The sequence below is a fragment of the Sinocyclocheilus grahami genome, unplaced genomic scaffold, assembly GCF_001515645.1.
Source record: "Sinocyclocheilus grahami isolate Dianchi unplaced genomic scaffold, SAMN03320097.WGS_v1.1 scaffold930.1, whole genome shotgun sequence".
Classification (NCBI taxonomy): domain Eukaryota; kingdom Metazoa; phylum Chordata; class Actinopteri; order Cypriniformes; family Cyprinidae; genus Sinocyclocheilus; species Sinocyclocheilus grahami.
The window spans coordinates 284,636-295,293 of record NW_015506109.1 but is presented as its reverse complement, the minus strand read 5'-3'; the positions used below and the strand labels follow the sequence as shown (position 1 = coordinate 295,293).

Below are 10,658 nucleotides of genomic sequence, written 5' to 3'. Positions count from 1 at the left end.
ATATATATATATATATATATATATATATATATATATATATATATATATATATATATATATATAAAGTATAACATAACATAAAAGAAAAAGGAAGAAACTACAAATCATCTGAAACCAGAGCTTGTTCTGATTAAATCAAGTCTTTGAAATTGAGCAATGTGTCTCAATGACTGTCAGTAGCTTGAGTCTAACTGGTGAAACAGTATATTGGTGGTTTTGACTTGAGGGTGCTGAACATTGTTCCTTCTGTTTTATGAGAGAATTAAGGATGCAAAGATCCCGTCAACCTGTACAACCAATTAAATCACAAGATTTCTTCATGGCCTGTGGGAAATATGATTAAGTGAAATCAATACCGAGTTCCGGCTTGTCAGGTCATCTAGCACATATCTCAAGTCAGAACACACACTGTGACATGTTCACTCAGTGATTTTTTCATAATTGAGGGGTCGAAAATAGTTTTTATCTCAGTGTAATACTTAAAAAAAATAAAATTAAAATTAAAATACACAACAAAAATTTAAGATGATCTAACATAACTTTCAAATATACAGTGGATTAAACCGATCTTTAATTTTGGCTACCTCTTCTTGTAGTGATTTAACTAGACATGTGAATAACAATAAAAACTTTAATTTTGTGTTAAAAGGCAAAATAATAATGAATCGACATCCCACGGAACTGTCTGCATGGCTGTCCAAGTCCCTCAAGGCCATTCTTTTATTCCCCTTCTGTTATTGAATTTCTCTATGAAACACTTTTGCACCTGCAGTCAGCTTTATTGTCCGCTTATATTATTCAAAATTAACAAATTCAGAAGATAGAAAGAGTGCTGTTAGGCAAGGTGTTTGATTCGGAGTCAGAAAAAAGTGAAAAAGAAACCTAACAAAAAAAAATCAAAATCAAAACAAAACCAATAATTAGTCAAAAAGCCCATCTAGACACAAAAGCGCCAGGACTGGAGGATATATCCCCAACAGTTTAACAATAACCAGAGTAGTCAGAGGCTGAGGTTGTTTTTGCTGTCCTTTGCAGACTATCCACTTGCCCCACCCTCCCACATCTCCTTAGGAGTCCAGTTTAACAAAATATTCCCATCACATTCAAAACGAAAACCCCCATTTGCAGCACCCCTCCCCCTTCTAAAAATCCCATAATGCAAAGAAACAACACACTGGTGTGGAACTTCAAAAGTTCCCCATCATCCTGCTCCGGAGGTTTCTGCAAACATTAGGGTGGCACGTAAGGAGGTGGAGATCTGTACGGGGTCATGTTCTTAGGACGGGATCCTTTCCCCTCCATTGGGGTAGAGAAAGGTGGTGGTGGCAGGTAGGGAGGAGCATTAGGATCCTCGTCGTGTAGAGGTGTGTAATCTCCCAAAAGATCCTGGTTTAGAGGTGTTGTCTCTGGACTAGCCATGTTAGGATACTCTGGTGGAGGAAGCGGGGGCTTTTCCTCTTGAAGGATAAGGGGCATGCTGGAAGATGGGGGTGGCTTAGAGTCATCAAGCTCATCCGCAAAAATAATGGGCACTCCTTTCTTGATGAAAGTTGCTTGGTCTTCGATAGTCAGCTTACCCTTGCGCTTCTTGCGATAGCAGATCATGGCAATGATTCCAGCTATCAGCAAAATAGCTGCAACCACCACTGCCGGTATGACGGTGTGAAGATACACATCATCATTGCTCTGTCTTCCCGCGCCCACAGCGGGAGTAACAGGAGAGGTGGTCGGATCTGGGATCTCACCTAATGGGACAAACATGTAGTTGCGACAGCTTGCTGTGCCTCTGACGGTGATATTTAAGGCCCTGAAGTCTGGTTCCATAACATGCATGAATTGTTGAGAGGGTCTACCCTCATTATTAGAGATCTTTCTGCTCAACTGCTGTATTTGCTCTTTTGGGCAGGGGCTTTGCTGAAGGCTGTTGTTGGTCCATTCCACTATGATTGAGCCCTTCATTATGTTCTTCAGTGTAACCGTGCTACTGTTGCGATCACCAAAAGACTGGGCCAGTTTCTTGACAAGAAGGATCTTCTTGTGAATATCATTGGTGACTGTACGTGCATCCCCTTCAAACACAGCAGTAAACAACACCGGTGTCTTAACACCGTTTCCCCATCGATTGACACGGACCTCAAAGGCATCTATTGCATAGAGACCTCCTTTGTCAGTTGCCTGCATGAAATACTCGTGTTTTCCTTCATGCTCCTGGTCTGGTAATCCATAGAGCAGCTGGCTTGTGCTATTGAACTGTATCCAGGAATCATCTCCAACCACATCATTGCCTTTGCGCAAAGTAAGTCTCAACTTATCGGTAGTTCCATCCTCTTTGTCGAAAAACGTATCAGATGGAACCTTCACCTCAAAGTAGGTGCCAACATAGGCATTCACCTGATCAATTGGGTTACGCAGCTGAGGTTTTATATTGCCATCAATCGGGATAACAGGGGGTGTGGTGCGCCTTGGTGGATTTGTTGTGGTGGTCTTGGGTTCTCTTGGTATTGGGGTTGTCTTGGGTTTCTTTATAGGTCTTTTTGTCGGTTTCCTGGTGGTGGGTGTTGCTGGGGTCACAGAGGGTCCAACATATACAGGCCTGGTCATGGTGGGCTGGATGGCGATAGTGCTGGTGGTGTCCATTACTCGTGTTGGCTGTGGGGGGCCTAAGGTTGGAGTGTAGGCAATGGGATCTCGGTTTCGAATGGTAGGTTTCATAGGAAGTGGCACAGGACCACGAACAGGTGGGGCAGAACTGTCCGAGGTAGGAGCAATAGAAGGAGAGGTCGGTGTGGGAACAATACGGATGGGGGGCTCAGGGTAAGTTGTTGGGGGGAGTAATGAGGGAATGGGAGTGGGGGTGTTGTTGAGCTGCCTTCGCACCCTTTTGGGTACATGGGGCTTTTTGTTAGCAATATGCCATCCAACGACTGGATATCCCAACTGTGCAGACATGGTTCCTTCTTTTGCTGGAACCTGAACACTACTGATATCAGGAATGCTGCTCTGATCCAGGCTGCAGCCAAGTTTCCAGGACAGAAGGGCTCCGTTTTCAACCACCTTCTTGGCATTTCCTGGTCCTGCCATGAAAGCTGACATGTCAAACAAACGGTTGTTGACCACAGGCAAAATCTTCATGTGCTGAAGCCCCATGCCAGAAAACTTTTTCATGTTGGCAAGTAGTTCCACCCTCTGCTTCGAGCTCATCTTTGTGAGGTCAGCATCCAGAATGACGGTAAGCACAGTAACAGGCTCCTCATTGCCACAGATGAAAGGTTGGGCATCATTGCTGGCTGACTGCTGAATTGCAAGCTGAAAAGGATCTGTGTCAGCATGCTCCTCTGGGTGCACCTCAATGGCGAACACATCTGGGCTTTGGGAGACTTGGCTCTCATTGGAAACAGAAACAGATATGTAGTGAACGCCCTTGTCTGTCTCTAGAGGAAGGCCTTGAAGTGTGCCAGTCTCTGCATCCCAATGCAACCATGCTGGGAGCACATCCTTGCTTGCTTCTGTGATCTGTAAAACGGGAGGAGAAATAACGATTACTGCAACTGAATGACTCACATCTGAAATGTAACAAGACAAATGAGCTTACAGCGATGCCAGATACGCGTTGCTAAGTCAAACACTTAAAAGTAAATCCCACTTTATAATGTGACTAATATCCAATCACATGGATCAAAGTTGTCTCTGATACATAATTTTTAGTTTTTGTATTCAGTATTTCCTGGTTGTGAGCACAAAGTCAGTATGTTGAAATTCAGTAAGACAGGAGGAGTAAAGACTATAATGAATGAGTGCTCTCAGAGTGGCATAGAGCTCCCTGCGGAATGAGATACTCCACCAGCTGGAGAGCCGTTCAATGAGCGCTCAGTCAAAAATAACCAATAATGAATCAATGGCATTGAGATGATACATTAACACAAACAAGCCTCTTTGCAAATACAAAACTACATCCTTTGCTTTCAGCCCCTTAATTTGATTGTTAATAAAAACTGGTAATAATCCATACATTATGTAGAGCCAGTGCTCATGGATTGAAACTCAAACCAGTGCACAGCAGTCACTAAGGGAGTCTCAGCAGCTGGGCTTTTTATTTCAATTGACAGGCTTCAAAGGTTTTGACACAAAAATCCACCACTACCACACCCCTCTTCTGCCTTTTGCAATCTTGCTTTTGAATGTTTCCATCAACCAGTCAGAGTTGAACCTATTTGATCACTTAGAGACATTAATCATTCAGGTGGGAGTCTAATTATAAGCTGATCTATAGTCTTGTTGATTGATAGTGTGCTTGAAACATCAACACTGCTTCACTTCAAATGGTACATGGCTTGCAAAGAACAGTTGTATTTTAAGGGTTAGCGCATGCAAAATGACAATCATGTTATCATTTACACAGCCGAAGCTCTCAAATCTTATTTGCTTCCACATATATTTAAATATGGCACCTTAAGAGAGGCCATAACCTGTAAAGTGAAATGGCAGTTTACTTCCTCACACCAAGCTATTTTATCACTTAGGAAAAGCTGGAATGTAGCATGGTCTACTTTTATGGTGCTTTTTTCCCCCTATCCTGATGTCCATTGAATGGAAAAAGTGCAGCATGAACATACTGTTAAACATCTCTTTTTGTGTTCCACAAATGAAAACGTCAAACCAATCTGGAATGACATTATAGAGTAAAAAAAAAAAGGGAAGAGTTTTTATTTTTTGTGGTGAACAATTCCTTTAAAACACACAGAAATGGGCCATTGCTATCAATTACAGAATGTGTCAAACAACTATACATTTTGGAATCATCCTTCAATTAGAGAATTGATTCTGCACTGCCACTGAATCTATACTTACGTTTCGCCTCATTATCTGTAAAAATCACAGCAACATCTAATAGATATACAGCATTGGCAAAAAATACCTTACATATTCTGTTTATAGTCAAATTGATATCATCCCTGCAATGAAACATGGCATGCGTCTACTTCTGGGGCCTTTTCAGACCAGGCTTTAGAACAAAACGGAAGGTTAAGGCAAGTCTTCAATGCTGCCTTCTGAAACTAGAGCATTAGTGGCAAAACACACAGCCACACACACACACTGACATTCAGGGAGCCACATAGTTTCCATAGTGATGATTCATGCAACCCACACTAAAGACAGTATAACTTCTGCCAAAAGCATGTTTCTCTTGACTTAAGTGAAGAAAGCAAGGAAAGGCAGAAACGAGCGTAGAGAGAATGTCAACAAGAATATTAGTGAGTTGTTTTTTCTTTCATATTTCAGTTGCTGTGGCAAGCCTGTCGAAATGCTTCTGAATGGCACATGTAGAATGGGAAAGAAAAACCTGGTTCCAAAAAAAAATAAAATAATAATTCTCCAGATCCCACAGAGACAAAACCAAGGGACCAAAAAAGAACCTAAAAAATAAAATTCTGTAATCATTTAAAGTCTTCAATGCTGCCTTCTGAAACTAGAGCATCAGTGGCAAAACACACAGCCACACACACACACACACTGACATTCAGGGAGCCACATAGTTTCCATAGTGATGATTCATGCAACCCACACTAAAGACAGTATAACTTCTGCCAAAAGCATGTTTCTCTTGACTTAAGTGAAGAAAGCAAGGAAAGGCAGAAACGAGCGTAGAGAGAATGTCAACAAGAATATTAGTGAGTTGTTTTTTCTTTCATATTTCAGTTGCTGTGGCAAGCCTGTCGAAATGCTTCTGAATGGCACATGTAGAATGGGAAAGAAAAACCTGGTTCCAAAAAAAAATAAAATAATAATTCTCCAGATCCCACAGAGACAAAACCAAGGGACCAAAAAAGAACCTAAAAAATAAAATTCTGTAATCATTTACTCACTCTCATTTTGTTTCAAACCTTTTTCAAAAAGAAAGGCCATGTTAGGCAAAATTAAAGCCTGTCACATTTCACTTTCACTGAATCTTTTTTCATACAAGGAATGTGAAAATGCTAAACCTGTTGTGCTCGTGTTAAATTTGACAGCAAACTTTGATTTAGTTTTAGCCATAGTCTTTTGACCAAAATGCCATTTAGTTTTAGTCATATTTTAGTAATCTGAATTGTTTTAGTCTATATATCATACAATTTTAAAATGTAAAGGGTTTAGTTAAATTGTAATGCATTATTATTTTTTTATTTCTGTTTTGTTTATTCAAATATCATTATATCGTATATCAAATTAAAGGCACAGTATGTAAGATTTTTTTATTAAAATATCCAAAAACCACTAGAACAGTTTTATATATTTTGCTGACTTGTGCACTTACATTATCCCAAATGTTTCGAAGAATGTTTAAATCCAGAGAAATAAGCAATTTTAACTAGTGACACGGAGCGTGTCTATAGTGTCATTGTGTCACCTGCCAATGACGTCATAACCCCTCGATGTCCGGTTTTGTTTTGTAGAAAACATGGAAACACCAAAGACGCTTTAATATGCTATGCATTTTATTAGACAGGTGACGACCGCACAGAGTAGCATTATAACAGAACGTTCAAATGTATCTAGTATGATAAAACAGCGCTGCATACTTCTGCTGCTTTCCGGAAGGAGCGGAAGCGGTCGACTGTGGCATAATAAAAGCTCCGCTGCTTTCGAGGCGTGTGTCACGCTCGTTCAGCGGCCTCGTTTCGCTTCGACGGCTTTCAGCCTCACCCTGCTTCATACTACGACATTAATAAATCTTTAATACATTAGCTCATCCATTAACATGATATCTGACGGAGTCCCGTCGGATTGCATCGGCTGTGGGGATGAAGACCACAACTCCCATGATTCCACACTCAGTCACGGCGTCATCAAACTATGCCTTTATTTGTTTTGGATACGCACCCTCCAGTGGCAAAAAAATTACATAGTGCCTTTAAGCTAAAGCTTATAAACTAAATGAAATAAAATACTTTTTTTTAAATACATGTATTTTAGATATTTATTCCCTTTTTTATAGATCTGTTTTATAATTTCAGTTAACATTTATTTTATTTCAATGAATGAACTATATTTTATGGTTTTAGTTTTAACTATAAAAACCTGATGCTAGTAAAATTTATTTATTAAATAATATTTTGAATAATGTTCTTAGGCTGTCCATCCTGTGATGGGGAATCCCAGAGAGAAGCTACGATTGTTGCTAACTAAATGGAAAATTTAATTAAATACAGTTTATGCACCCAAAATATCAACAATGACCAGGAAAAAAGCTTTAAATACAGTGTGACTCTTATTTTGAAATGTCTACACTGTGGACTGTACAGTTGCAGGCTGCTCATTCAAGTTCAGATGAGGGAAATAAAATATGCATTCTTACAACCGTCTAAAACATTACCATATAACTATTGTATAGTAAACATTGTCTTAATTCATCAACATTAGTTCATAAGCAATCACTTAGCATTAATGTGCGCTATTCATTGATTACATCCCGCACTGAAGCAGTCAGAAGTGCTGCTGCGCGAGTCTGTAGAGCGCGCCACAGTGCCGCGTTTTCCCGCGGTTAGATCACGACGGTACAAATACAATGCAAATGTACTTACTGTAACTACCACATGAGACATCAGTCCTGACTGAATTATCTTCCCAAATTGTCCTTCCCTAACATTTTCGTCTCAATTTTATTCGTTGACGAAAATGAGCATATATTAGTTTTAATTTTTGTCATTAAAAACTGGTTTTTATTTAGTTATCGTCTCGCTTTCGTCGGTGAGAAAATAATATATCAACGAAATGAACACTGGTTGTGCTCCACAGGAGAAATCAATTCAAGCAGGTGTGAAACAACATAAAAGTGAGCAGATGCCAAAATTTTCATTTTGGACGAGCTATCCCTTTAACAACCCTAAGGACCTCTGTGATAGGGTTGTAATAGCAAAATCTAAAAAGGCCCGATGAGAAGAATAAACTTTTCCCCACTGAAATGAAGGATGTATCGAAACTCCCTTCGTTGTGGGTCGAATAAAGCCGCCCATTGTTAGGGCACGCTTACGGGGGAGTCTGCAGGAAGAAAAGATCCCATTGTTGGGATATGAAGACAGCTGAAAAGATACGATTCATAGTTCTGAACGAGTAGGCTCAGGCATGTCTCTGTGATATTAAGAGGGAGAAACAGAGACAAAGGAGGCGGTGGGGTAACCGGCTTGGAAAATTTGAAGAGGGAGAGCCTTTTAGTTTGACCAAGCAGATGTTTACAAGAAATGACGACCCCATTTTCTTTGGTTAAAAATGCATGCAACTCCACTCATCTTGGTCTCCGAATACATTTGCACATGCTTCTTTAAATAAAGACCCATCACATTTTGAGGAGCGAAGTATTTGCACTTATAATTTTGAGACAGAATGACGACAGAGTGATCTTTGAAAATAACCCACTCTTACCTATGGGAAAACGTTAGGCCTTTTCAGCAGACTGTGGAACATGACCAATTTTTATGATGAAAATTACAAATGAAATGTGGTGCGTGTTCAGATCACTTGAGAGAGGGATTTACAAAATGTGCAACTGAGCTGCCCGTCTAACAGAAATCAAGACAGGAGTCCATTTCTTCAACCTTCATCTAGGTAAGTGAAAGTTTTCAAATGAATGACAATTCTGTTTGCTGACATTTGCCAGACAGGGAAAGAAAAGGAAACCGAATAAAGGCTCACCGGGAGAGCTGCTGTTTGTTTATAATAAAACTTTAAACTGCTATTCGGTGAGGAGGGAATGTCAGCTTTCGAGCCATGCTGTGAAACAAGCATGAACAAAGGAGAAAACCATAAACGTGAAGAGGAAAAAAGAAAAAAGAAAAAAAAGAAGTGCAGTGAAGATAAAACTCATGAATGGCAAGCAGTATTCTTTATTATGGATTGGTATCGAAACAGTCATGTTATGAAAGATGGAAAATTACAGCTCTTCTGGCCGTGTCATTCGTGGCAGACAGGTGGAAATCGGAATATGCAGTAACTCTACATTTGAATTCAACATAGGACCTATTTGATAGGACCTACTGGGGCAAAACAAGGAGCTCGAAGAAAGAGGCATAGATACTAAAAGAGGGGCTTATTTCTGGTGTAAATCCACAGAGCTCCATTTCCTGAAACAATCACAAGGAGAACAGTCAAGGACACTTAACTACACAACCCCTAACTGCCATCTAGTGGACATAACAGGAACCACAATGTTGATTCATTCACACAAGCCAAGGGCTCTATTCTGTTCCCTTTGTTTCCAAACCCAACAACTAAAATGAGGAACTATTAGAGGACCTTGCTGAAAATGAAAGGCTTGTCGAGACTGCATAAAGACTGCTGAAAGGGCAGTGGTGCGGCAGAGTAATTCTATCCTGCAATGACACTGGCACAGCAAAAGCTGGTTGCTATGCAGACAACAAATAAAAATGAATATGCATCCACGAGACCCAAACAGAGCGATCTTGAGTTGCATACATCTCCCATTTAACATACAGTGACTCATATTTCCAAGGCCATTTTATTATCAGCTGCAGGAATACAACTTTTCCACTGCCTCACTGCTGAGGCTAATTAGGTTTCAGTGCCAGTCTTTGTGCTGAAAAAGGGAGGGGCAGGGGAGAAGACGAAGAATCCTGCCGTCACGGACGAGTGTGAGGGAGCAGGAGGAGAGGAATTCAGAGAAATGAAAGGACAAGGGAGAGAGGATCTCACAGAGTCGTTTAAACAGAAACAACATTAGCAGCAACTAAAACATCTGCCTCCATATCTCAAAATGACTGAGCATTCATCAATTGGCTTTGGCATTTAAGACTAGAGCTTTGTGCTTTATTTATGCTCAAAACAGGAAAAGGGGATGTTAAGATGAGCTTAGATTTTCTCTCTTTTAACCGTATCCCCTTGGTTCCTTTTTATAAAATGGAGGCAAGAAATGTAAAAGCATGAAGTAGGTCAGTGACTTCAAAAGGATCTTTTGCACAGTAGGTTATTTATAAATATCTGAGGGTCCAAGCATTTAGTGGCATTTAGTTATACTGATGGGCGTGGTGTGAACAGAGGGCTTTGGACTCGACTGACCCAAGATACTATAGAATAAACAGTAAAGACCAACTGCAATACTTTATGCCAATCATGCTACAAGAAGAAAAATTAATATTTTATATATATATATATATATATATATATATATATATATAACAACATCAACTGAAATATTAAGTACAAACAAGAGATTATAACCTGTAAATGCATTACTGTCATTTGCCAAAGCAAGCACGCTATTATTATTATTGCCAATACAAATTTCCCTGTTAAACCTAAGTGTGAAATATACACAAAATCTCCCATGAATTTAAGGAGCTTCTAAACCAGTGCTTCTCAAAGTCCGAATTATATTTCCTACTTTGATAAATGCATGTTAAACACGTAAATCATTTGTTTCTGTTTTTTTGGAGATGGTCCGAAATGAAAGCGAAGGCAAGATATTGAAACTTTTCCTTTATGACATATGACATCCAATAAGCGTATGACGTTTGACATAATCGGGCGACGTTTCACCGCTAATATAAGTAATACATATACATATATATATATATATATATACACACACACACACACATATATATATACACACACACACACACACATATATATATATATATATATATACACACACACACACACACACA

At 39.6% G+C, this 10,658-nt stretch overlaps 1 protein-coding gene across 7 annotated transcripts in view; it reads right to left on the bottom strand.

Annotated features, from left to right (window-relative positions):
* Positions 1 to 758: 758 nt before the first annotated feature.
* LOC107564392 (dystroglycan-like) overlaps positions 759 to 10,658 on the bottom strand; it is a 52,633-nt gene continuing 42,733 nt past the window's right edge. For all 7 annotated transcript variants that reach the window (XM_016249473.1, XM_016249471.1, XM_016249470.1 and 4 more), the window contains exon 3: positions 759 to 3,513. In XM_016249473.1, the coding sequence (XP_016104959.1) occupies positions 1,231 to 3,513 (2,283 nt within the window). In that variant the 3' untranslated portion in view covers positions 759 to 1,230. The remainder of the gene's footprint in view (positions 3,514 to 10,658) is intronic.